The 27,793-nt window shown below is 37.6% G+C and overlaps 1 protein-coding gene across 1 annotated transcript; it reads right to left on the bottom strand.

The window, feature by feature from the left end:
* Positions 1-550: 550 nt before the first annotated feature.
* On the bottom strand, positions 551-27,793 carry LOC145788394 (uncharacterized). The gene is made up of 8 exons (XM_082600164.1): positions 27,763-27,793; positions 27,435-27,566; positions 20,660-21,979; positions 10,688-10,792; positions 7,468-7,536; positions 2,643-2,905; positions 2,196-2,381; positions 551-1,041 (listed from the first exon to the last, which is right to left on the bottom strand). The coding sequence occupies exons 1-8, from the start codon at positions 27,791-27,793 to the stop codon at positions 961-963; spliced, it is 2,187 nt and encodes a 728-aa protein (XP_082456290.1). The 3' UTR covers positions 551-960.

The raw sequence follows: 27,793 nt of genomic DNA, 5'->3' as shown, positions 1-27,793 counted from the left end.
CAAAACTAGTTTTAAGGCCTGTAATGTGTTGCAAAATTTTGTGCCGTAAATATTATTTTGAGGCAAAAATGAAAGGTTATAATTAGGCTAAAAGCGAATAGCAGAAATTGTTACATTGCAAAATGTACAGTAGCTTCCATGACTTTAAAAGGGCATCATTGCCCCCCTGCCCCTCCATCTGCAGAAATATTGAGGACAGCGGGGCATCCGCCCCCACGCTTCCGGCGCCCCTGCATGTACAACCCTTCCAAAGCATTGTCATTTTTCAGTAATTTTGGGATAAATAGCGCTGCATATGCTCTGGGGACACAAAAAAAGCTTCGAGTTAACCAAAGTTTTGAGATAGAATGTCGCGTTAGGGATAGTTTTTAGCATGTATTTTGTAGTCGCGTTGCAGGTAGACCTACCAGTCAACCTCTTTTGAAATAGAGGGAGTTTCGAGTTATCGAGCTTTGACTATATACTTTGTTTTGTATGTCTACGGTACAACAAAGCGAACTCTCTACAAAAGCCTATTGATGGAAACAATTCCTTAATTCACGTTGGATAAAGTTACTCATCGTTTTATAATTCTATTCGTACTCCGTGACCTCAGAAACTAAGCTTTTCTGACCGCGTACTATTTTCCTTCTTGTTGAACTTGGTGTCATTGTTTTTCCAGTGAGTTGACAAATAAAAAGTTTAATCTAGGTATGCCATCGGGATTGCAATGTTTTTTGGTAGTCCGTCATTCAGCCAAGTTTGTGTTGCATCATGGCGTCACGTATCCATGATATCACAATGCGGCTCAGAAACCTGATAATAATACCAGGACAACTGGGATGGATGTTAATTAATTTCAAATAGGTTAGTGGAGTAAATCTCGTTTAGTACTGTACTCCACACAAAGCAGAGAAGCAAAGAGTTGCAACTGTTCAAGTACGTTTGCACTGACTCAGCTTCCTATTTAATACTTGGAGATCATTCTCTATCAATTCGATCCTTGTGCTTGATGCAAATACCATTGCCATCATTATCCCTGTCAACCATGATCTTCAACTTCTGTAAAAAAAGCGAAAAATTAAATTAAACAAGTTTTCACACTTGGAATACGTTGAATACTGTTTGAATACTTTATTGACGTTGAATCAACATTAAAATAATGAGCCTTATTTTGGTAATTGTCAGTTACCATAGCCTAACTAGGCTACAATCACCAGATGATGCAAGATATTTCAAGATTTCTGACGAACAATTTGAGTTTAGAATCACATTGAGTTTGATAAATCATTTATCGGGGCGGCTCGCTATAGTGTGTGCGTGCTGCAGCACCATCACAGAAGTTTTCTCAAAAAGTTTCTGATATATTAGCGTTTCTTCTTCCCAAAATAAATTTTATCTTCTCAATTCTCAGAATTGCTGGCTGTTATAAGTGTAAATTATATTTGGAAACTCTGCGTGTTTAAGAAAATATTTTGCAGATGGGTACAATTAAAGAAACACTCGATTGTGAAGTCGAAAAGCTGCGAGTTTTCCTGAATTGCCAATACGAACAAATAGCAAAAGCTTGTGTTGCGTTTAGACAATACATGTGAGCAGGGTGCTGTCCCTTGTGGAACGGCGAGTGTTACGAAATAAACCAATGAGTAGTTTACATTTTCGCTGATTTGTATTATGGGAGTCTCATTAACAAAAGAACGCAAATAAAGAGGCACTAGAAGAACTGATACTTTTTAGGATAGATCTATATCCCATCCTTGGTGAAAACTGCTTAAATTTAATATGTCATGCAATAAGCAACGTATCTACATCCAAAATGTAAAGAATGTAAAGTGACATAGGCCACGGGAGAATTTTTTGCCAAGTAGGGAATAAAGAAAAAACAAGCGTTTTCTCTTTCACCGTTTACAAAGTGTTATTCACATTTGTTTGTTGATCGTTCCCTTCAAAATATTACACATTTGCAAAAGTCGTAAATAACCCAAGTCTTATCTTAAACTTTTGTCATAATTTATAACTGAAAATACGCTCAGAATGAACCAAATCAAATTTAACTTTTCACAAATTTCTGGGGCAACTTTCACCTGTTGTATTCGTCTTTGGGGAACACGTGCCCGGGCATCGCCGTCTGCAGCACCCCTATTTCTACAACTCACCAGCCGCTATTGGATAGGTGTTACGTTAGATAACGTTAATGCAACGTAAACAACTCTCACATTGTTTTCCAACCCATTCAGGGCTTCCTGCAACCTGGCTCGTTCCTCCAAGTTCGGGTATCTCCACTCTCGACCACCAGCATCAAGGCATTTCAACATCACAAGCAATTCCTCAACTTTATCTAATACGTCGATGACGTCATCGACGCTTGAAAGGAGGTTGTCATGGAGATTCATCTGAATAATCTAAACATCAATAGATAAACCAACAATTAAGGAATGATTGTTGTTTGTGACTTTTTGTTTGTTTATGAAAATTTAACAAGAATTATCAGAAAATGATAAAAATTCAACTTAAATTGGAAACTCAATAAAACCTGAGATATCAGATTAAAACTTAGAAGATGGAAGAACTGTAAACAACTTAATGCAACTTAACGACTGGTATCAATGTAATCATGCATCAACGTAATTAAACGTTGGTTATAAAAGTTAAACGTGACTTACCGATCCAGGCATCGATTTGATCGCCTCAACCCATGGACGGAATTGATTGGAAGTCATGTAGCAATAGTACAAATTAAGGATTGCAACTCGCGCTGGCATGGACTTGAGGAATGATGTGACTGCGTGAATGTCAGTTTGAGTGTCAGAGGAGTCCATCCATATCAATCCTCCATCAAAATATCTTCCTGCAGTCACAATAACTTCCTCGTCGTTGCTTTCCTTGACTATTTTGCTGATGGCTATGATAGAGCGTTTATTGTGATCTAATAACATAAAGAAATAGAATCAATCAATACTATATTAGCTCCGCTAACCAACCTGTAGTCCAAAACAGGAAGGGGTCATTAAACTACGGCCCGCAAGCCAGATTCTGCCAACGAGGTTTATCCATCCAGCGTGATAAACGGTGCAAAAGTGATATATGCCATGAACAAAAGTTCTATCTCAAGTTAATGCTTTTTAAAGTGTTCAAATATTTAAATTGCAGTTTTTTTGTTCTTGGCCTTTTCTTTATATTGTAGGCTACATTTTTTTTAAATAGCAGTTTCTGAAAAATTAATATGTGTGACTCTTGGAAGATAAGCTGAGTACGCAGCCAGGTCGGGCTTTAAAACTTTGACAGTATCAGTGTTTGGAAAACCAGAATATGAAGAACTACTTGCTATGCCCAAGGCTACTTTTGGCCGATGAATCCGTATCTGGGTTTAGTTTTTTCCTACTGCCAGTAGTTTTTTTTTTGGATATTTGCAATATTACGTTGTGCAATGTTACCGTACGCAACACAATTCACTTGGTTCACATACAAACGACCTGTTTTAGCTGCAGATTTGCTGTGGTAGCCTAGTAGTGGTTTGCACTAACTCAGGCCCGTAGCCAGACATTTTCAAGGGGGGGTTCCCAAATCCAAAAATATGGACCTTTTGAAGTTTTGATAACACTTTCTTCTTGGCGTGTCCACAAGTAAGCAATCAAAACATAGGAAGCGGCAGTACATAATAATTATATAGACCAACAAACTTCAAATTGTCAACATTACAAAAACGAAATATATAAATAGGCTACATTTTGCAATATAACAATTTCTGTTATTCGCTTTTAGCCTAAATTGTCTACGATGTGCGAGGTTCTTAACGAGGGATCTGCAAATAGTGGGTCGCAACCCAAATTTGGGTCGCGAGACCATCCACAGTGGGTCGCAAAAGAGTTTAAACTTACTATAAATATAACTTGTATGCCAAAAATAAATACAATCATATAGGCCTACTCTTTGACGTGCTGGGTTTCGTACAATTTTGTACAAGAAAACTTCTACTTTCCAAAGTAGTACAGTAGGCCTAGTCCCCGCTTATTAAGCCCACAGTTATAAAGCCTAGAAGACACCTTGAGCCAGGGCATGAAAACTCTCTTAGCTTATCTTCAGAATTGGCGGTTGAAACTCAGCGAAACCAAAAGTGTGGCAGCAGCTTTCCACCTAAACAATCGGGGAGCTGATCGCAAGCTACTGTACAAGTACATGTTCAGAACAATGGAAAACCTCTGTCCTTCTGCCCCAAACCAAAAATTCTTGGGGTGTCACTAGACAGATCGCTCACCTACCACCACCATGTCACTGCGCAAGAAACTGACAAACCGCGCTGGGCTAATCAAACGCTTGGCTGGATCCAGCTGGGGGACGAGAGCTGACACTTTGCTTATAGCAGCCTTAGCCCTTGTCTACTCTTCAGCAGAGTAGCCTACTGTAAACCTGTTTGGTGCTGCAGTGCTCACTACCACAACATCGACATTGCCATAAACAGCGCCCTACGCACAGTGACCGGATGCCTGCGCCACACACCATTGAACAATCTCCCCATTCTCGCTGGCATCCAGCCTGCTGAGCTTCATCGCAAAGAAGCCACTGTGTCTCTCGGCCGACGGGCACCGGAGCCTATAACCATCTTCTCCACCACAAGATCTCTGCTCCCCGAAACGAGCACCCCAGTCGACTGAAATCAAGACACCCAATCGTGCCAGCTGCTCAACTTCTGATCAACGAAGCTGATGAACAAAACATCTCTACGGCTACTTAATTGGGCGGACCATAAATCGAATTCTGAACGGAAGTCAAGTACCACCAGAATCCATTCGATCATTTCCTACACCGACACGTGCTCCATAGGCCTGACATTACAAAGACAGGCATGGGTGCGCCTCAACAGTCTTCGTGCGGGCGTCGGGCTTTTCCGCTCAAGCATGCACCAATGGTGAATGGCCGCTTCCTGTGAATGTGGTGTCGAGGAACAGACTGCAGACCACATCATCAATGACTGCCCATCTTCAAGCCACCTAACGGAGTGGAAGGTCTGCGTGTCATGGATGATGAAACCAAAGGCTGGCTGCTCTCTAGTAGCCTTCCAGTGTAGTCCGGGAACATCGTGAATTTGGGGTGGTAAAAGGATAGACCCTCGGCCCCAGAGGCTTACACGACGACGACGAAGCTCACAGTTAATAGATCTACTCGCTTATTAAGCCCAATTTGGTCCATTCCTGAATTACTGAAAGTATAGAGTGGTAGAAAATTTTCCACTCTCAATAAGTCCAAAATTGTCCGGTCCCCATGTGAGCTTAATAAGCGGGGACGACCGTATTGAAATTGATATTAAATTGCAAAGTATTTTGCGCAAAATTATATGTTTCTGAAACGTTTGGGCCGCGAAGATTTCGAAAGATTGTTTTTTGGGTCGCGCCAACAAGTATTTACGGACCCTTGTTCTAAACAAGCAGCAAAGATATATCATTCGGAAATACACAAACTTTTGTGTATTTATCGAACAATCGTGCTCATCTCGGTCAATGCTGAACGCAGTTTTAGCGCCATGAGGCGAGTAAAAAGATTGCTTTGCACCACAATGACAGACGACAGACAACCGAATGTTTGCGACTATTCACAAACTGGTGATGGACACCATTGACATTGCAACACAAGGCATTATGACGCAGCAATAATCAAAGTTTAATACTTTACTATTGTACAATCTTCCATTTATCTTAGGTAGATGATCCTATGTAGCCTACACTACACCTTTTCCAAAATGTGGACCTTTTCGGCTCAAGGGGGGGTTCCCGGGAACCCCGAGAACCCCCCCTGGCTACGGGCCTGCACTAACTTTTGGAATACAGTCACATAGTCATGTGCATGTCTTGGTTCGACAGTTTATGAGAACGGAACGAGCGACAAAAAAGTGACAAAAGATTCCAGGCAGGGCGGGGAGCGTGGAAGAAAATAACAGCAGTCATGTGCAATAGAAAGGTGCCAGAAAAGCTGAAGGAAAAATATTCTAAAACTAGCACTGTTGTACGTATGGGACGCAGGCGGTAGCCCTAACGAAAACACAGAAAAGAAAAATGCAAGCTGCAGAAATGAAAATGTTGCAATGGTCTTTGGGATTGACAAAGTAGGACAGAGTAAGAAATGAAATCATCTGAAAATGAATGCAAGCCAGAGAGCTGGAAAACAAGCTGAGAGAGATACGCCTTGAATGGTTGGGTCGTGTCGTAAGGAGAGATGAAGATTATGTCAGAAAAAAAATAAAACAATTGGAAGGTAAAAGAAAACAAGGAAACTGAAAAGAAAATGGAGAGATTGCGTGACAGCAGATATGGAGGTAGTGGTCTTAACAGAGGAAGATGCTGCTGACAGACTGCTGTGAAGGACTGCAAACTGCATCGACGACCCCACTTAAAGTGAGAATAATGAAGTCAAAAGAGGAAATCATGTGCTACGACGAATGGTACTCGAGTCAGTGTGTCGTTGTTTTTTTATATGGCTGTTTTCTTCGGCTTGATGGCTGCTGTCTTTTTTGCTGTCAGTTGAGTTTATGTGTTGTCAAGCATTATCACTGTGAAATTTGTCGAATCAGCTCTGTCCAATTATGAAAATGGCCTCTTTGATGCGCAATTGTGCCGCATGGTTCTTTCTGGTAATGATCGTAAATTCAAAGTTGGCAAGGCACAGTTATTGACGATTAAAGACCGAACTTTTATCACAGCTAATGTGTTCTTTCAGGCGGGAGTGGAGTGGGTGGATCGTGCTGCCTATGTAGCTTTCCTTGCAGTTTTTGTATATGATCTTGTAGACACAATTCTTGGTGATAGGCTACGTACACATGTCTTTTCGTAGTGGGCAGTCTTGTACCAGGCAAGGATCGGATTTTGGTCCTTTTTAAAGGACGTTTTGAGGGGTTCGTAAGCGTCTAAAGAGGCGGACTGACATATTAAGGTTTTTGAAGACTTTCTTTATTTTACTCTCCGCATAGTCTCTGATAAAAAGGATATTTAAAGTGCATTGGATTATGCTGTATGGTGTTAAGGGGCTTTGTTTATTTTGCTGGTATCGCCGTCGTCCGTGTGGTTGCTTGAGGGAGTCCTTGGGGGTATCTGTTGTCCTGTTGATTTACAGTATATTGTATTGCAGAAAATTTGTTCATTTTCGGACTCATTGGGTCAAAATACATCTCAAAACATCTAAATATCAAAAAACTGTTGCCCAGTATTATCTTCTCGTAAGCCTACAGGTGACCAATAACCATATAGTTGTCAGTAGCAGAGATACTATAAGTGAGGTAGCTGACAAAGATTTAATAACTTGTGGTCAGCCAGATCAGGTTTTGAACTCATCTGTTACAGTTTAAGGTAGCATCTCAACAATCACGTTGACCAAAAACTTAATTTAACAGAGTTAAGGTTATATGATTGATATCACCTTGATACGATATTGGTGGAATATTTGATACATGACTTCACCAAAATAAAAATTTGTTTTGATCAATTAAAAACTGTTTTTTACTTGCAGCAACTTTCTGGGTTATTTTATACAGTTCTGAAATGAACATCTTCTTCTTCTGCAACTTTTCATCTGAAATAAATTGTATCTTGAATTAAAGCTGCTAGAAGTGCTACAACCGCGACTTGGAATCGTCTCTTTTACAGGCTGATAGGCAACCAACAGGCTAGGTATAATTGTAATAGACAACAATATGCCAATAGAATCAAATAAGCATGCTCGTGGTAGGCTAAGTGTTTTTGCTGTTGGTTTTGGTAGGTCGTGCTTAGAATCCCAGTCGGGCCATGCCGCACAGTTTAAAAGCGGTACCGGTACCTATTGCGTTTTTTTATAGCCTAATAGACTGTAGACATAAAAACATCTCAGCAAGTATAAAGAAATATATAGTAGCCTAAACAAATCATGTTATTGTTACAAATCTATCTTTGGTTTGCTGGTGTTTAGTTTGATGAAACACTTTGTTACATACGGTTTGTTTAAGTTTACATATTAGCCTATGTTAATTAGGATTCACCAAATATGCATGCTTAAGTGTGCAAACACACAAGTTTCTTGTTTTTTAGCTCAATTAATTATTATGGCAAGTTTGAAGTAGGCCTAAGTTGTGAATTGTGATGTTATATGCTTTCATTCGTTTTACAAAAAAAAAGATAGTCACTCTAATCTAAATATCATTCTCTCCTGGTATGGACTTGCCCGACTGACTTGTGTCAAGCTCAACAGAATTCGAACACAAGTCGCCCGCTTCCATTCTAACATGCACGAGTTGAGATTGGCTCCCTCATCGACCAGCAAATGCGGCGCGAAAAAACAAACTGCTGACAATTTCGTTCTTAAATTGAGTGGAGAAAATTTTCACTTAAAGACGTTGTGAAGATGGAGTTTGCTGCAAAATATTAGTGCGTGTGCTGTTGTGGTGGATTCTGTTGAAAACCTCTTAATTTCAAATTTTTTATTGCTTTCTTATTCAGGAAAATGTTAATATTAGAGTTTATTCTTACTGGGTAAAAGTTGTGAAGAAGGAGTTTGCTTGAAAGGAGTTGGTGTTGAAGTGGATTCAATTGAATGTGACTGGCTGGTTGCACAACTCGAAGAAGCTTAGCGAATAATTAGGGAAGGTTATATGATTGCAATACTCTAAACTTTTCAAACACATCTTCCATTCATATTTAAAGCTTAGTTTTATTGAGAATGGAAACAGTTTAGCAACATACAAATTAATTAATTTAGTGATATAACAATTATATTCCAAGTGCTGTTTTAAATAATTAAAAAAAATCATCAATTTCAATGCTTCCTTAATTACATCCAACTTTCTACTCTGCTGCATAAAATAAGTGTGTTTTGAATGAGCAGTGAGTAAGATTTCGGTGATTGAATTTATGATTTTTTATGTCGCTATAGACCAGGGGTGACGAACCTTTTTGCGGTCGCGAGCCACTTTGTCAATTACACATGAGTTATCGGGCCACACAACTTTTTAATCGTAACCTACTATGAAATCTTTTAAAAGCGAGTCAAGATATTATTCATGAAGAGTAACAAACGGCAGATGAAAGTAATAAATCCCACACTGTGGAAATTATCTTACGCAGAATCGAAACATACAACAGTAAAAATAAAAACAAATCAACTTGAGCAAAAAGGATAGAGCAACAGTACTTGCACTGATAATGAAGACAGTTTAATTTGGAAGCGTTTGCTTTCATATGAGTATGATTTCTTCTTTTTTTGGCTCTATCTTTTTTGCTCAAGTTGACTAAATGTTTCGACCATTATGCTCCGAAACAACAAATCAGTTAATGAAATTTCTTTTTCAAACAACAAACAAAAGCCCGTGTGAATCATACAGCTGAAGCTATCTAATGCAGCATTGAAGCATAAAATATTAAAAAATAACATTGAAGCTTTGAATTTTTTTGCTTAGTGGGATTTTTGAAAAGTTTTTTGCTTGACTAAGCGTTCAATATTAGGTCGAACAGACGATGTGGCAACTCTCAACTAGGGTTGGGACTTCGGGATCAAATTTGAAATCCCGGGATTTTTACTCCTTAATCCCGGGATTTCTCGGGATTAGCAAAGTAGGAAAATACACATGCAAGCCACATTTATTTATTGTAATACTGACGTTTTATTTTATGACCAAGCTGAGCCTGCGGTTGATCAATGTAGGAAGGTTTCTTGAGATACCCAAAAAGGTGAACCAGTTCGGCATTCCGACGCTCGTCGATTCGAAACCTAAAGCTTTTCTTCGTCCTTGCTAATTTCCAAATTTAGTTATTAGTCTCTTTGTACTGAAGCTTTCAAAACGGCTTGACAGAAGTTACATTTTGCTTTTTCTGTAGATTTACAATACAAAATGTTTTACCACACCTCGGATTTTCTCTTTGAACTTACATCTTTAAAATTCGACATTCTGAGCTAAATTTTAATTTCTCCTTTGTAAAAAGATAGGGCAGAATTAGCAGAAACCGTCCTAATAGCACCATGGCGCAACCGTCTTTCTAACTAAGATACTCAATTGCACTTATGCTACGACTGAAGCGATTGCGTAGTTCGTTGTTATGTCATGGTTGGTATTTTTATCACACTAATGTGGAGTGTTTAAGACAACCAGCTGATATTGTAAAGCTGCTTTGAAACCAAAATAATATGAGCGTCAAGCGATATAGCGCTACATCAGCTTTTGTAGATGTTTTCTGGAAATCCCTAGATTTTAATAAAATTAATCCCGGGATCGGGATCAGAAAAACGGGTTAAAATCGGATTCCGGGATCGTGATTTCCCGGGATCCCAACCCTACTCTCAACTGCATACTAAGATTTTCATCTGTCAGCCTCGACCTGTGACGACTTTTGTAAAGTGCATTTTAGCTTTGAGATGTCTTTTGTCTTTAATGCATGAGCGATTGTCAAATTGTTTTGCGGGCCGCACAAACTTCTTTGCCGGGCCGCAGGTTCGTCACCTCTGCTATAGACCGATAGGTGTCATGTGTCCAAAGTCTCTCTCCATACACTGAATAGAACTATGGCTACTCAAAACTTTGTCCAGGAATATAAGAAATCATTTTGTCGTCATAAAAATACATGTTTTAGATAGGCTTAAGCCCTACTTCAATAAAACAGTGAGTGTTCAATAATTAGATCTAGCTTTCAACAGGCACAGAACAAATTTACTCATTTAGTTTCAAGAATATTACTAAGGGTTTAGCGAATAATGTTACTTGAAGCAATTTGTGAAGACGGAGATGTTGATTGAGATGATGGTGACGCGAACGTTTCCGCAGATTCATCTGAAGTAAGTAGGTTGATTTCACAACTTGATATATCTATAAATAGAAATAAAATATTGCTGTTAACGTAATGACAACCTTAACGATCTTAGTTACATGATCTTCGTTCTTTGAAGCTGCTGTTTGGCTCAATGGGCCTCAAAATGTAGAGTGTCACCGCTATAAACTCCAGCAGACACGCAAACACTGAACAAGCATTGATCTAATTAAAGTAACAAAGCCAAGACATAAACTGCACAACGACTGATTCTTGAATAAGTTACTAACATAACTGCATGAAGTGACAATGATTTTTGCATACGCAATCTGATGTTCACTTCAGACAAGTGAAAAGACCTCCAAATAATGCATCAATAGTGATAAAATAATCCTTATAACAAAACAATAATAACACACATAACTATAGGAGAATAACCGTAGTTAATCTTTAAAAGATTAACTATAGGAGAAAGGAAACTGTTCAACGGCAAGCTAATATAGCAGTTCTGAAATAACATATACTGACAAAGATGTCCACTCCAGTAATGTGAACAGACTTTTATGATAAGATAGTGTTGCGTCAATGTCGGCTGCATAGCCGAGTGGTGAGAGCGCTGAAACGGCAATCAAAAGGGCGCCGGTTCGACACCGCTCATGAGCATGCAGCTGTGTCTTTGGCAGGACACTTAAATCGTCTAAATCTAATCTAAATCTTCAACCACCAGGTGTAAGCCTGGATACGACAATGCCATATTCAAGGCAAGGTGGTAGGCTATAGAGTGATAGAAAATGATGGAATTGATTTATTTTTGTAATGTGACGTGTGTTTTTGTATTGTTTGGGTTTTGTTGTGCAAATGCGATATTCAAGGTAAAGTTGTAGGGTGATAAGTCATCAAATAAAAAGATTTCACAAAAATTAGCCAAAAATAATGATGTACCGTACCAAATAGCTTAAAACTAGAGTGCCCAGCTTTTCATTCTATCCAGAATGCCCGAAGTATAGTCATTTTGACTACCAACGCGTTAGCGTTTAAAGTTAATGCATAGTTAATATTTCAGTTTGAAATTAAGTCTACCTAGATAACACACATGTAGCCTACTGTGTAGCATATTTTAGAGATAGATTTTATCTCATGTTATTCCGTGTAGATGTTTTACCATACTTCTTTAATTAAATAGCCTATTATCTTAATCTCAAGTTGAAAATGATCTAAGATTTATTTTTGTGTGTATTGCAAAACAACTCTTGGCAGCATTCCCAATAAAGCGATACCCAAGCGATACAAATGAAATACGCTATCTTATAGTTGGCTATAGTGGTGGTCCTTGCAGTAGTGGTACAGGAGATACCTGGGCCGAGGGACTACCACTGTAGTCAGTCTATGTAGGCTTACACTTTGAACACACACGTCGGATAACTGGGGTCCACCTGCCGCAAATTGATCGTTGGATTTGAAGCATGTAACAACAGAACGGTTGTTAGTTACTGTAATATTCTTTATTCTGGCAGTATCTTCTTTGTTTGGCCCTCTCAACTTGTTATGCTGTATCAGTTATTAGTCCAAGTCTTTTTTCCACCAAAGGAAAAGCAAGTTCTCTCACCAGTATCAGCAGATAAACTCTTTTTGATATTTTTGTGCCGTTTAATTTGCTGTAGCCAACAAAACCCAAGCATTTATTGCTGTCGATACTATTCTGAAAAGAATGAACAGACCAACGTGTTTTGCAATGTAGGCTACTTCCTAACCATTTGATCGATGACATCTACTTTGTACGTTGTTTTTCTTTGCTTTTTCTTGGTAGGCGCAAAAGGGTAAGTGAAGCTTCAAGGGACTTGTAAATCTTTGTAGCATATAGTTTATCTCTCATGTTTTTGGCAGTGGAAGGAATTTCTCTTTCATTTTTGATTATCGTTCACAAAAGACCTATCCGTTGATTTGTCAAAAGTCTCGCTGGTTTGATTGAAGTAAAGTAGTTATAGGTGGTTACGTTTATGGCCGAAGTAATTCCATCAAGAACCGTTCCGAAACACGCTCATCTGTTCTTCGGGACGCAAATTTTTCGATGTATGGAAACCAATGTTGTACGTTGACACCGTTGTTGACGCTGAGGCGAAAGCGCCGTCAGTTTATTTTTTAGTTGACAGAAGTGATAGCGCCGTCAAATATTTTGCCGATTTTAAGCGTTATGCGCTATACGTCATTTGTTGTAGTCATGGAAAATCTCGTTTTACAATTCACAATGTATTCTGGCCAGCGCGACTCATCTAAATTACCGGCTTTCGCGTTGGTTGGAATGCTCCCCTGGAATAGCCTACAAGCGGAAAAAGTTCGCCAAATGGCGATCATTCATATCATTAGCAGTACTTATCGAGAACGAGGGATCAGAGAGAAAAAGCGAAAAATCAATGAATATCATCGCAGAGGTTGAAGATAAGCTACTTTATTTCAAAAGCTCTATGCCCCTGAAGATTTATTAAACCACTACAGCACGCTTGGAACAGTGTTACCTTTCTGAGTAAACATTTTCAAGACTTGTTTTTGAAATACAACACACCAATACCATCCAGCGCTGCTGTGGAACGCATGCTTTCACTTGGAAAGGACATTATGCGTCCCAAACGCAGCACATTTTCAGACAAACATTTTGAAATGCTTGTGTTTCTATAAGGAAATAACTGATAAGCTAAGCAGCTAATTACAATACAGTCTCAAAACATGATACCTACTCTTTATTTATAGCTATTGTTAACCTAAACTTGGTTAGGCGAAATGCTTCCGTTTTGTGAGACGCTGGCTAAAATAGCGCAAGAAATTAGCGCTGACTCCGTCAATTTCTGAGCTGACGCAGTACTTTACGCCGTGAAGTTTTTTGGCAATATGCGCTGACGCCGTCAATTTATTTCATTGACGCGTACAACACTCATGGAAACCCATTTACAAGTTACAACATATTTGTTGTATAATGTCTATATCTACAGGTAACTAATTCCATTGTCCGTGTTTGTCTGTGTCACAATCGTTGTGCAAGGTCTCGCGACGGGCTGCTTTGTATCTTGACTGAACGTGCTGTTTTGATTGTGGAATTCTTGAGCGATATGTTATTATCGGTTACTGCCCTGTAGTAACCTCTGATTGCGAAATCTTTATTATGTGACGTATTTCCAGATCATTCTACTGCTACGTGCAAATTTGGAAGCTTCTTTAACTTGCTTGTTTACGCGTAGTGTAACTTGACAGAACAATGAGTTCTTATGATGTAACATTACGTAACCTTCTCGAAGTTACTAGACCGAACAACCTGCTATAAATAGTGGTGTAATTTGTAATATGATTATTATGAGTTGTAGATTGTTGTTGTTGTAGTAGTTGGTAATAAATGCAGAGATTATTGCTGATTGAGAGTTGAAGTAGTTGAATACAAGTAGGTGAGAGTTGGTGCTGATATACATTGAGATCGAAATTAGAGTTACATGAGAAGGTGTGTTTAGCCGTTCGTTAAAGTCCTTAAAGAATTTTCATAATCATTTCACTAGTAGCACTATTCGACATTTAATTGACTGCCTTTCGGTAATATCCCATTAAACTACGTGATTGAACCTTTCCAAGTCTTTTTCCTGGTAAGAGATGGAAAGAAATCGTGACAGTCTGGTTTAGACGACATAAACTGGGTAAAGGGACGTGTAGTTTTGTCAGAAAAAAGCTGCTGATCAAATGTACTAAAATCAGCAGGCTTGTTGCATGCTGTGCTATTTGAGGTGGGTCGTCGGGTTGACGGTGGGTCGTCGGTACTTTTCGACAGTGCGAGCACTGCCGTGCCCTGAAAAGGGCATTTTCCTACCCACCCTGCGCTGAACAGTCTCATTAGCTCTTGTTTGACAAGCTTCGTTTCGCATACGTATTTTGTATAATTTCGTATGTTACTGACGGGGGGGACCACGTGAAGGTGCTTGTCTTCCTCCCCGTCTTAATCAGCGTCTACATAAAAAATTTGAGCATGCAATGCATGAACGATATAAAACTTACCGTAATCTACTAAACCGTACTATCGAGGCTGCTAAACGTAAATATTATCACAACACCCTAACAGAAAACAAAAACGATTCCAACAAAATATGGAAAAGTATTTATGAATTATCCAGTATCAAAAAGAAAAAAACAACAATGCCCTCTAAAGTAATTACTACAAATGGCAAACCTCTGACGTCTCCAAAAGACATAGCAGAGGAACTAAATAATTTTTTTGTTAACATCGGGCCAAACATGGCAAAAACAATTAAACAATCAAAAGACCAGCGTAATATAACTTCGTCTCCAGACAGTGTCAAAAACTCTCTTTTTCTTGATCCCGCAAGTCCAGAAGAAATATATAAGTTAATCTCTAATTTGAAAGACAAAAAGTCAACAAGGAAATCTGACTGTGAAACTAAATTTATAAAATATGCCAGCCCTGTGATCTCTTTCTTCCTAAGTAAACTATTTAATTTGTGCGTCACTACTGGAGTGTTCCCTGATGCCTTAAAAATTGCTGAGGTTATTCCGGTTTATAAAAAAGGTGATCCTCATAATTCCACCAACTATCGACCAATATCACTGCTATCTCCATTTAGTAAAATATTTGAAAAGCTTCTTCACACTAGAATTTACACATATCTAGAAAAATTCCACCTTTTGAGTGCTCAACAATTTGGATTTCGTCAAAATACATCCACTGCAATGGCAATAAGCACGCTGTATGACGATCTGTTAAACAATGTGAACAAAAATTTCTATACCTGTTGCATATTCCTTGACTTGTCAAAGGCATTCGATACAGTTGACCACAACATACTGACAAATAAACTTCAACATTGCTACGGAATACGTGGCACTGCTCTTGAGCTGATGAAAAGTTATCTTACTAATCGATACCAATATACCAAAGTGTCTAATTCTGCTTCAAGCTTGCAAAAAATCCTTTGTGGAGTCCCTCAGGGTTCAACATTGGGACCCCTTCTCTTCCTAATGTATATTAACGATCTTCCTTTAATGTCTAAATTTTCTACCGTGCTTTTTGCGGATGACACATATCTAGCATTACGTGGTGAAGACTTGGAATCTTTACAAACAGAAACCAATACTGAACTACAAAAAATTGATGCTTGGCTACGAAGAAACAAACTCTCTTTAAACTACTCTAAAACAAGCTACATTTTAATAAACAAAGTACCTAAGCGTACTGTTGAAACTAATTTCAGGTTGTGTATAAACCAAACAGTGATTGAAAGAATGAAAACAGTTAAGTACCTGGGAATCCATGTCGATGAAAATCTAACCTGGTCCTCACACATTAAACATTTGTCGCTGCAGTTGGCTCGATATTCCGGAATTTTTTATCGCCTTCGTAACTATGTGTTAGAGGAAACATTGCTTATGTTATATTATAGTCTAGTATATAGTCGTGTTCAATACGGTATTACTATATGGGGTACTGCAGGTAAAACACTAATCAAGGAAGTTGACGTAAGACACAATAATATTATTCGCGCAATCACTAGAAGTACAAAATTCAGTCACGTCACTAGCTTATACAAATCTTTGAATATTTTACAACGTGAAGATATTTACAAACTCGAAATTGCAAAATTTATGCATAAAGTTTCCAATAATAATCTACCGCCTGTATTGCAAGATCGTTTTATAAAACTTGATAATATTCACTCGCACAACACTCGACAACTAAATAAAATGAAGTATTTTCTTCCACAAATAAACAAATCCGTGGCACACAATCTTCTGACACATCGGGGTACTAAATTGTGGAGTGAATTGGATGAATGTATTAAAAGCAAACACCTTGCTTTGTTTAAAAAACTTTATAAAATTACCTTGTTAAGTTCTTATTAAATCGTTAAAATCGTTCAGTTAAATTATTTTATCTCATGTAACCTCGTATTTGTGTTCTTAAACGATATGATTCATTATATGCTCATGTTTTCCCAGCTGGTCTTGATTCAATATTCTACAAAACCTTATATATTCAATTCGATTTCGAAGCTACTGTTCCATCCATCATTATATTTTATTGATACAGTTATAATGTCTGATGCTGCAATGTAAGATGACTGATGACAGGCAGCACCTTGACTGGTTAACCGCAAGGTTGTTCGGTGCTGCCAGACCTTTCTATTGCCATATTTTGATTTGTATGTAATTGTGTTTCTTTATATCGAGTCGTATTAGAAAGGCAAATAAACAATATCTCTCTCTCTCTCTCTCTATTTGCAATAAATCTGTTAAAAATCGAAAACAGTGCAAATTAAAAGTTTTTAGTGTATCAGACCAATCGGATTTACAATCGAAAAGAAAAAAGAGAGGCTTCTTTATTTGCTTTTTAAGTGTTCTTTGGCCAAATCAAACCCCAATTCTATACCAATACTAATTTAAGTTGCTTCTAGGAAACATTTCCAGTGATCCCCTTCTTAACTCATTTTTCCAGAGTAGGCCTACTATTTTATATTTAAATTCTGTTATCTTGTCAGAACATGTCAGTATGTTTTCACCTTTGCTTTGCATTTTAATGTTGAGTTCATTCAAGTGTTCAAATATGTCGGCCATGTATACAAGTTTGGCAATCCAATAATTACACTGGTCTACAAAAAAAGAATTTTTTTTTGCTCCATGAACTTTGAAGACTGATTTAGAGTAATTTTGGGGTGCTGAATCCAAATCTGACCTCAGATTTATCCTATCACGTCAGGTTTGTAAAACATGATAACAACAAATTGCTACTTTCGTCAAAAGTGGAAGATTCGGCGTTGCGTTTACTACCAACATATGCAGTGCTGTAACGAAAGGTTAGTGTTAGACAGGCCAAAACAGCCTAAATATGGTTACTGAACAAGCATTGCCATAGGCCTGCTTAAATCTTTGTGGTTTCATGCAAAACATTGACGGGGGAGGGGGTCAGTTACACTTATAGCCTCCTTTTTAGCTTGTTATTACTGCCTTGTTAATAATGTTGCTTAGAAAACAAATTGGTATCAAAATTATAATTGGTAGGTGTATTTCAGCTACTTATGCACCACATGGCCTGGATTTCTGGATCTTGCACAATGTGTATGTGCAATAAACGCAACGTCAAACCTTCCACTTTTGACAAAAGTAACAATATGCTGTTATCATATCTCACAAACCTGACGTGATAGCATAAATCTGAGGTCAGATTCGAATTCAGCACCCCAAAATTACTCTAAATCAGTTTTCAAAGTTCACAAAGCAAAAATCGTGTAGACCAGTGTTATCTTTAAAATGTTTATACAAATCATGGTTGTTCTGATTTAATAAGAATTCACTTATTTCATACCGTAGCTCGAAAAGTTTTGCGAGAACTTTTCCTCGAGAAAACCAACGCACAGAAGTCTGAAATAGCAGTGATTGATGTTCTGATCCAATTTCTTCCCATAGCCACATTCGTGAATTCAAAGCTCTTGCTTTAATAAAGTTGACAATTTGGATGCAGTCGTTCATCGTTTCTGTCAGCTCTGTCGGCAAAATTTTAATCATCAAGGTTTTCCTATGAAAGCAGCAGTACGTAAGTTGAATGGTTGGATTTAGACGTTTTACCCATGCAGTAAAATCTCTTTCTTCGCCCACCATTGCTGAAGCACCATCCGTGCAAACGTTGATGTAGTTATTCCAATGGATACCATGGGCTGTAAAAAACTCGTTGGTCTCTCTAAAAATTTCCTGGCCAGTCGTTCGTTCTGAAAGTTCTTTGCAAAATAAATACTCTTAGTTAGTTATGGAGTCACCATTGACAAAACGTAGGCCTACTACACATAAAAGCTGTGCTGTTTTGTTAATATCTGTTGTTTCATCAATCTGAAGAGAAAACTTTCTAGACGTTTTATTTTATTAATTAGAACTTCAAGTAGACTATGTCACTGAACATACCATCATCTCTTCTTTTAAAAGTTTCTGCAGACAATGACACCTTCCGTAGCTCTTCAACAAGCCAACTTTTTTACAAACTACCAGTAGCGCACCCAGAAAAAAATTGGGGGAGGGGGTGCTAATTTAGAAATGTTGGCCGAGTGATTTGTGACAATAGTGACAGTAGGCCAATACCCAATGGGCATTGCCCATCCCTTTGATTAATATTTAAAGGCACTCACGGCCCACAACCCACCGGTTGCCGATACATCAGGATTCGTTCTCTCAATCAGATTAGAAGTTGGCCTAGTGAACCCCATGCTATTAGAATCATCAGCATTCTCATCTCTACGTCCACTCTCGCAATCTTCTATAGATCTCGACTTTTTCGTCATGTATGACAAAATAGAATTAGCTTTCCGTTTGCCAACACAAATAAGTGCGAAAGCAACAACTAGCACGAAAACAGTTTGAAACAAAACACCAATTTTGTAAACAGTAAATTTGATGTGGACATTTTCCTACTTACAAAACATTCAAAATTAGTTCGTATTTTCAATTAAAGTTCCAGACACCTACGTCTCTCTGCTCAAATGTTGTATACAGATTTACATATCCGTGTGATTCGGCATTGACGTACGGTACATCGGTATGTCTACCAGACATTTGACCACGAGAGTACGGAAGCATCTGAACTTTAAGGAGTTAAAGAAAAGTGCCATCAAAGACCATATCATGGAGTATTCTTTTTGCACACATCAAAAATTGTCTGCTGACTCAATTAAAATTTTATGCAAAGGCAAATCCCAATTTAATACCAAAATTCAGGAACCATTGTTAATGCTACAACCCAAATTTAAGCAAACAATTATTTGCTGGAGGCGAGTCCATTCTCCTCAACATTTACTTGATGTAGGCCTAGGTATCATGTTCCCAGTGGTGCAAATTTTTTATAGTTATTTATGCAGTTGCCTTTTCCTAATGTAAATTTACTTTCGAGAAGTTGAAATTTTTTGCATTTTTTAATTATTTTCAGATTCCTGATGAGGGCTTAAAGTTAAGCCGAAAACAATGAACTATTAAAACTATTTGTAAATATGTAAAATGTATATTGTTATAATGTTTAGCACTGTTGTATTGTTGTGTCTTATTCATATCTAACCCGTAAGCAAAAGGTATAAATGGGGAACATACAAAAGTCAAAAACTTCATTTTTTGTAGCGAGTTTGGGGAGGTCTTGAGCTCCCTTAGCCCCATGCTGGATGCGCTACTGCAAACTACCAACACTTTTGAAATGATTGCCGCATGAACGCAGACTACGCACAAACCTTCGTTTTTAGATTTAACGAATATAATTATCACTTATCAATAAGTGAAAACACTTCTTTCAAGTAGATCTTCAACTGCGCTTCAATATTAGCGACTTTGACTTGAGTTATAAAAAAAGTAAAGAGCTTTTTGAAGATGGGGTTGCTATAAAAATCGATAATCATATTGTAACAATAATTGCATAAAATCATTGCAATTTATGAATTATTGTTGTTTTTCTTAAACCATATTGCTTCGAAAGCTTGGTTGGTAGGAAATAATGGCATTGATTTTGAAGTATAGATGCTGTTGAAACTTTATGGATAATTTTGAAGTATGAGCTGTCAGTGAAATTATGATATGATTTAATGGTGTTTTATGTCAGAAAATTTCATTTTGTTGACGCAAAGCAACAAACGTGCAATCGATATTTTGTGAGCAGAAGCGCACCTAGGAGAGTACACTCTTCGGACTCTCAAAAAAAAGCTTCATCCTTATTCCCAGGTGGGATTTTGTCTTTTTATATTCTTGCAATAATTGTTTGGAAAACCAACTATAGTGACATCCACAAATATTTTTTTGATTGGTTAGGTCCAGACAAAATCAATAAATAATGTAGTTTCTGCACACAAGAATTTGAAATATTACACACACACAAGAAAAAAAAGTTAGTTGATTACCAAAACATAAAATTACTGTACCTTCATTCATGTATTGGTCCAGAAGTAGCCCAGACAAAAATTGCACCACGACAGACCAGTGACTCTCCAATAAGTTGTTTCGAATAAATGATGTAAAATCTGGTAATGACATTTTTCGACAAATATACAAAGCACTGAAGTACTCTTGAAAGGTTTGGTGGCTAAAATATAACCGTTGCTGCCCTTCCAATAGTCCACATTCTCTGTTTGCACCTAATAAAGTGACGACAAGATCTTGGACTTTTTGGCTGGAAAGATTTTCTGTTTCAAGATCTTCGGTTGTGATTAATACAGTTCCTTTTTTTGTTGCTTTATACGCAATTTTTGACAATTTGATGACAATTTCATCAGATAAAGAGATTACGTTTCCTGAAGCTTTAAGATTTTGCAATACGGAATGAAATATTCTGGTCATTGTTGAGACATCTGCAGTTTTGAATGATGAACAAAGAGAAGCCCTCAAGTAGAGTTGAAGCATCAGAGGATTGTAGCACATGGACTTTAAATGAGGAATTTTCACTGAAAGTTCATTCCAAAGAAATTCGGATTGTTGTTGGTCGTTTACCAAGGCGTCGAACAATGTTTTCATGTTTTCAGAATTTAGATCGTGAATGAAGTAAGTGCGTTTGGGTCGGCATGGTTTAGGTATATTAAGCATGGCATGTGGTCGAGAAGTGAATATCAAGTGACTGTGCTGAAGAAATCTTCCCAAACAAAGATTGGATGTAAGCTCCCAATAGTTGAGTGGAGTGTTGTAGGTGGAGTCTTTCACATTTTCTTCCAGATTCCAGTTCACCTGATCAAATCCATCCAAAATGATAAAGCAATTTTCCGGATTGGTTGTCATCCATTCAAACACGGAATTTTGTTCTTCTTTATTTAAGTTGTAGTTGCAATCTCCCAATAGAAACTCTTGTAATGTCATTTGTTTGCTGCAATCATTAATGTCCATAAATAGTTTCCTTAAAACGATAGCTTCTTTTCTACAAAGACGTCTTGCCAGGCGTTTCGATAAGGTTGTTTTTCCAGACCCAGGATATCCAATAATTGACACAAATCTGTTGTTTTGAATATCAGAAATTAATTGATCGATTGTTACTGCTCGGTCAGAGGTGGTTAACGTAATTCCTTTATTTTTTACGTTGTACTTGTCGTCGTTAGGAATGAACCTTCCTTGATAAAAATCAACTCGAAACATTTCACAATAAACTTCTGTAAATCCCTCTGGAGAAATGTCAAAATTGGAGAGGTCAACATCATACTTTGGGTGATAATGTTTGCGAGTTGCATTTTGCAGTTTGTTGAATCCTTTTTTTGAACCTTGAAAGCAAAATAAAAAAATGCTCAAAAATTTTCTTGAAAACGGCAACTGGTTTTGCTGCCGTATTCAGACTGGGCTCTCAAGGGATTCCCTGAGTTGGGGGTGGGCATAAAGTGCCCACGGTTTTTGAACGTTTATTACGCCTTTGATATGCATGCTGTCAGTTAGATATTTTACCAGTTGAAAGAAAATTTATCTGACTTTCCAAAAAATTCAAACGTGTCTTCGAATCATGTGTATATCTATAGCTATAATAGATTTATTAGACAGGAGTCAAATCGCCAAAATTAGATGTAAATTATAATAAAGAAACAAGGCTTTAACTTGCTCTGCTTGAGATAATGACGTCATGGTAGCCTATTCCTACGGTAATCACACTTTGCGCTCTGTCTCTCACACTAACAACCACAACGGCTCATCAACTGCCGAAAATCTATTTATTCTGTAGTTATCCAACCGGCAAAAGTGCGACATTATTATATCGACTCAACGTTTGACCACAGTGCTTAGACGTGAAAATTGTTTATTTGACTTCAGTTTGTTTGGAAAGATGCGAAGATCGGAAACAAGTGTTGCTAGACATGTAGGCAGATTTGGCTAGAAGCTGCAAAAAATATATTCTTACACAGCTAACAATTGTAAGACGTAATAATCATTCAAATGCATATTCTTTTCAGCAATTTATAAATACTGTTTTTGGTAAGCTACGTCGTACTGGTACTAACAAACGATTTTGTTTGTAGTTTCTCCCTGTAAATACGTGCGTAACTTTTCGTGTAGCTGTTGTTTCATCATTTTCTCTCGTCGATATCGACGTACAATATTAGAACCTGCAAACTATGTCGTTTATATACGATACATAAAATAGCGAAATTTGATCTCTCGATAAGTCTATAATATTCTTTCCACATACGTGGCACCCAAGCTGGAAATAATTCACATTCACACCGATTGAGCGTAACAAGGGCGATTTTCTAGCTGAAAAGCAACGGTGAATGTAAATAACCTTCAATAAACGTGGATTCAATGCAGTTAATTACATTATAAGATATCGTCATATGATTAAGTATTTCTCATTGCAATACTCGTATTGTGCAGTCAATAGCGTTTCTGCTTCAATAATATTTTAGTGAAGATTCACATGTAAAAGTTATTTTTGCGTCTATCATTTGTGCGTCTACTCAACGTCCTTAGTTGTTGAATCAATGTAAAAATGGCCGATTGGTCAGCGGAGAACCAGCACATGGAAATGGTTTTATTTCTGTTTGTTTCAATCGCAGCAACGTTTTTACATCGATTTTACGTCGTATGACGTTGGATCTGCGTAACAATGGTGGGATTTGAAAACAGGAAAATACGATCAAATGCAAGTGAAATGAGACGACGTTGATTCTATCCAATACCGTATTACAGCGAGCGAGTTATATCGATTGAACATCTGCGTTACATCAAAATCATTGAACAATAACCACGGTTTGTTTTGTATGTTTGCTAGTGGCATGATAGAGTCGGTTTACGATGATGCGTAGCGGCCGCCCATGCTGTGAAATCTTTTATTTGGCATCACAACACTCGACTAAATTAATTTTGCTGGTTGTTCTCGCGCGCCAATGTAAACCAGCTTATCCTTATGCATGGTTTTTAAACGAGCAAAACTGGTCCTTTTTACATTGATTCATCGTTTGCAGACGTTGAATCAATGTAAAAAGGACCAGCTTTGCTGACTGGGTTGTGTACCGTAACCGTTGCGGCTGAGGGTGAACTTCTTTGAGGCTTCAGAAAAAAATGCGCCACTGTTACATTATTACAATGTTGCTTCAAATAAGAAGGCTCCGTTACCAATATACTGTATATGCATTTTAGAGTGAAAAACGAAACAAATCACGCTGTTACTCAATTTACACGCTGTTACTCAATTTACACGCTGATACACAGCTCGTACAATCTGTCATATTTATGGTGATTCAACGTCTACGTCAACGTAGAACTAATACCAAACTTACCCAGTTTTCGAGCTGGGTATAAATTGCTCATGGTCGAGAACAATGGCGCATTGTATCCAAACCTCCATACGAGGAAGGAACAAAATGATGATGATGATGATAAATTGCGACGGTTTGCCGATGTTTAGAACAATTCAATTATCGAAATCAGGAATTGTTTATTTACCACGTTTCTGCAAAAACAGATCCGAAACAAAAACGTAGTGCAAAAATATAAAGTTACAGACTTTTCGCATTCTATACCCACGAGTTACGTCATTTTACATCGGTTCAACCATGATGATAATAAATCAAAGCTGAAACAGCAATGTGCTGTTCTAACACTTATCTATTGAAACATAACAATAAGCGATGTCCACTTGTGCAGTCATTGGAGGCAGCCAATTTTACGATAAATCAAACTCGTCTAACGTTGATTCGATATAAGAATCCTATAGTATAGGCCAGTGGTTCTCAAACTTTTTTTGATGCGACGCCTCTGGAGAAGTTTTCTGGACTTGCGACGCACCAGCAAATAAAAGTAAAATGAAGACGTGTTTTTTGATACTACAACAAAAATCAATGCATATTATTTAGCGTGACGTGTGGGTCGTTTTTTTTTACATAGTTCGTTGAATCTTGGGAGAATTTTTGAAATTGCCACCCGCATTTCTCTTTCAGTGTTTATTCGTGATCGATATTTGCTTTTTATCACCGCCAAGACAGAAAATTCTGCTTCATATAAATACGACGTGGCGAATGGGATAATAATTTGTAGTGATTTCTTCATCAAAGGTGAATAATCGTCATTTATTCAAATCCAAAATTTGCCGGATTTTCTGAATTAAACATCCTTTTCAGGAAATTGTCAAAGGAAAGGTCAATGTAGGCTTCTTTTTCTTGTGCTGTAAAAGGCGATGAAGTAGGTTGGACGAAAGGATCACGATTCACGTATCCGTTCGTAGTTTAATAAATTTTCCAGAAAGTATTTTGCAAATTTCGACTCGAGCTTGGACAAATGTTGCCCAAATATGCTTCGCAAATTTGAAGGCAGCGCCATACTTTTCTTTTCAAGAAAATCGGACAAGAAAGAGAAGTATCGAGAGCTTCCAGACAGGTTTGCGAAATCTTCCTTCCACAATAGCAGCTTTTTAACGAATGCTGCAATTCTATCTGAAACGTCAAGCATATTTTTATCCGGCCTTTGTATAGGAATGTTCAGTTTGGCGAAGATATCACACAAGTAAGCCATTTTCAATAAAAAATCGTTCTGAGCTGAACCAGTGGCGTAGCCAGAAAAAATTTTTGGGGGGGGCCAAATATTTGATGAATTGAAGAGAACGACAAAATGTTTGATTTAAGACATCGCCACCTGATGTGCAGTGGCGCATCCTGGTGGGTTAAGCAAGGGAAGCAATAAAGCTGGTGGGGGTTAGAGCGTGCCGAAGGCACGCGTATTCTAGGGGGTCCGGGGGCATGCTCCCCTGGAAAATTTTTGCAAAATAACCCTTAAATAATGGATTATAACGCTTTCTGGAAACAATTTCAGGGTAATATTTGTATGAAACTTATTAGCAGATAAACAGCTATTAACTTATTAAAGGTAGCTCTTATCTACACACAAACGGGCAAAAACTGCGGCTAAACTTAGAGAACACAAAAAACTCAGCTACACAAAAACCCTACAGAGTAAGCGATTCTGAAATTGCTTCCACAGATTAGTTAAAAGAAGCGTAAATCGCGTAAACTTTGCGCGATTTACGATTTGCAAAATTTATTGGTGTCTTTTTGTGTGTCTAAAACAAGTCCTGGGGGGTGTTAATAGCCAGATGTCTTGGAAAACAATATAAATTTATACAAATTATATTATATTTTCAACAAAGGGTTCAACTTCGGAATCCAAACTTTGAAAATTTGGGGGGGGCCATGGCCCCGTTCGCCCCTCCCTGGCTACGCCTATGAGCTGAACAATCTGCAAGTGGATTATTTTCTTGCTGCAAAAAAGCCTGTAGTTTGTCTAACAATTCGTAAAAGCGTTCAAAAGATTTTCCAAGCGAAAGCCACCTTGGATGAACAATAAAAGAGCAAACTTTGATGCGCTGCATTCATTTCGCCACAAAGTTTTTCAAAAACTCTGACTTGAGTGGGCGTCCTCAAAATGTTAACCTCGTTTTTATAAGATAAACTGAGTTCAGCCACGAAACGGAACTATTTTGCGACGCCCTTGGAAAATTGAAACGACGCACCAGGGCGTCGCGACGCACAGTTTGAGAACTACTGGATAGGCGATCGTGTGCAAGCATTCCCTCATCGTAAACTTGTCGATTATTAAATCGATTCAACAGCTGATGATATTGAATCGGTGAAAACATGGCACTTGCTGCCATCAGGCTTGTACGAGGTTAGGGATATATTATTCATAGCATTATATATCATTCCCCAATTAGTAAAGTGATGCATTTGACTTGTGTTAGACAACTTATCTAGTTCGAAATTCCTTCATATACATATGCGAATTCATTTTCAAAATACATTTCATCAACATATTGTTGTTTTTTTTTCTGTCGATATCTGCTTCATTTCGCCAATTTCACATTAGAGGGACATCTAAAGACTAAAAACTGATAGACAAGGCAACCAAACTTTGAAGTAGGTTATTCCAAGAAGAATATATCCGTTGCGTGAAATAAATGGTTTTGTTTCGGTCACAGACAGAAGTAACTGTATGCAATTTACACCAGACGCAAATCATCATGCAGTGTCTTTTTTACAACTAATCAAATTACACGCGCGATAAACTCATTAGGCGACTCGGCTTGGCGCCTTTGAATAAACGATCGATGATCTGTCACTCTTTTTATAAAAGAAACCAACCAAGCGCAATCTGCTCTCACTCCAGGAGCAAATCAATGAAATATTTCAAGGTTCATGCTAAAAACAGTAGAATATCTCCCAAACCCAATCAGGTATAGCCACGAAACTTTAAATACGTTTAGCCAAGTAATATTTAAGAAAAGTCAAGAAATTTCAGCTTATTAGCACGTATGCCCATTAAAATACATTTGTTTGAAATTGGTGTGGGCACATTATGCCCAACCCCAGTCTTAATACGGTTCCTAACTTGACTGGACACTAATTGATTTATTTATTAATTCATAGGTGTAGGGGAAGGTTAATTTTTTGGGGAGTGAAAGCATTCTTGACCAAATATATAATCAACTGCCCGAGGGAACCGTTTCAGGTTAACCATTTAACAAAATTATAAATTTATGTTATTAAATTGTTATTGTAAATCTACATCTATTTACAATTATTTTACTTTTGCTTTACAAAAATTAGTTTCATACCGTATGCTTTCAATAAAATATTTCAATTTTTTATGAAGGATCAAACAAAATATTTGTGATTTTCTGAAACCATCATTTTCAGAAACAGAACGCAATTCTTATAATTAATTAAACATAAAAAAAACCTTCATCTCCAGATGGAACACTACTTTGCTCTGGTAACTTGTAGATCGTTGTATGATATTGGTTATATTGCCGGTTGTCAAATTGTAGGATCATTTGTTGCCGATGGACAGGGATATTGCTCGAAGCTTGATCTGTAAAAAATCGAAACATAAATATTATTTTAAAATTCAGATTTCTTCCTCAGATTTAATATTATGGAAGTCTCCGAATGAGTTTTTGCTTTATTTCAGTAAAATACTCTATAGGCTATCAACATATTTCACAACACAAAAGCTATAAATATTAAAATGCTCAACATATTATAAAAAAACTCTCAAGCAAACTTACCACGATTGGTTGGCAATCCACTTTCGGCCAT

The sequence above is a fragment of the Aplidium turbinatum genome, chromosome 2 (genome assembly GCF_918807975.1).
Source record: "Aplidium turbinatum chromosome 2, kaAplTurb1.1, whole genome shotgun sequence".
In the NCBI taxonomy this organism is placed as follows: Eukaryota; Metazoa; Chordata; class Ascidiacea; order Aplousobranchia; family Polyclinidae; genus Aplidium; species Aplidium turbinatum.
The sequence above is the reverse complement of the archived record's forward strand: the minus strand, read 5'-3'. Positions and strand labels throughout refer to the sequence as shown.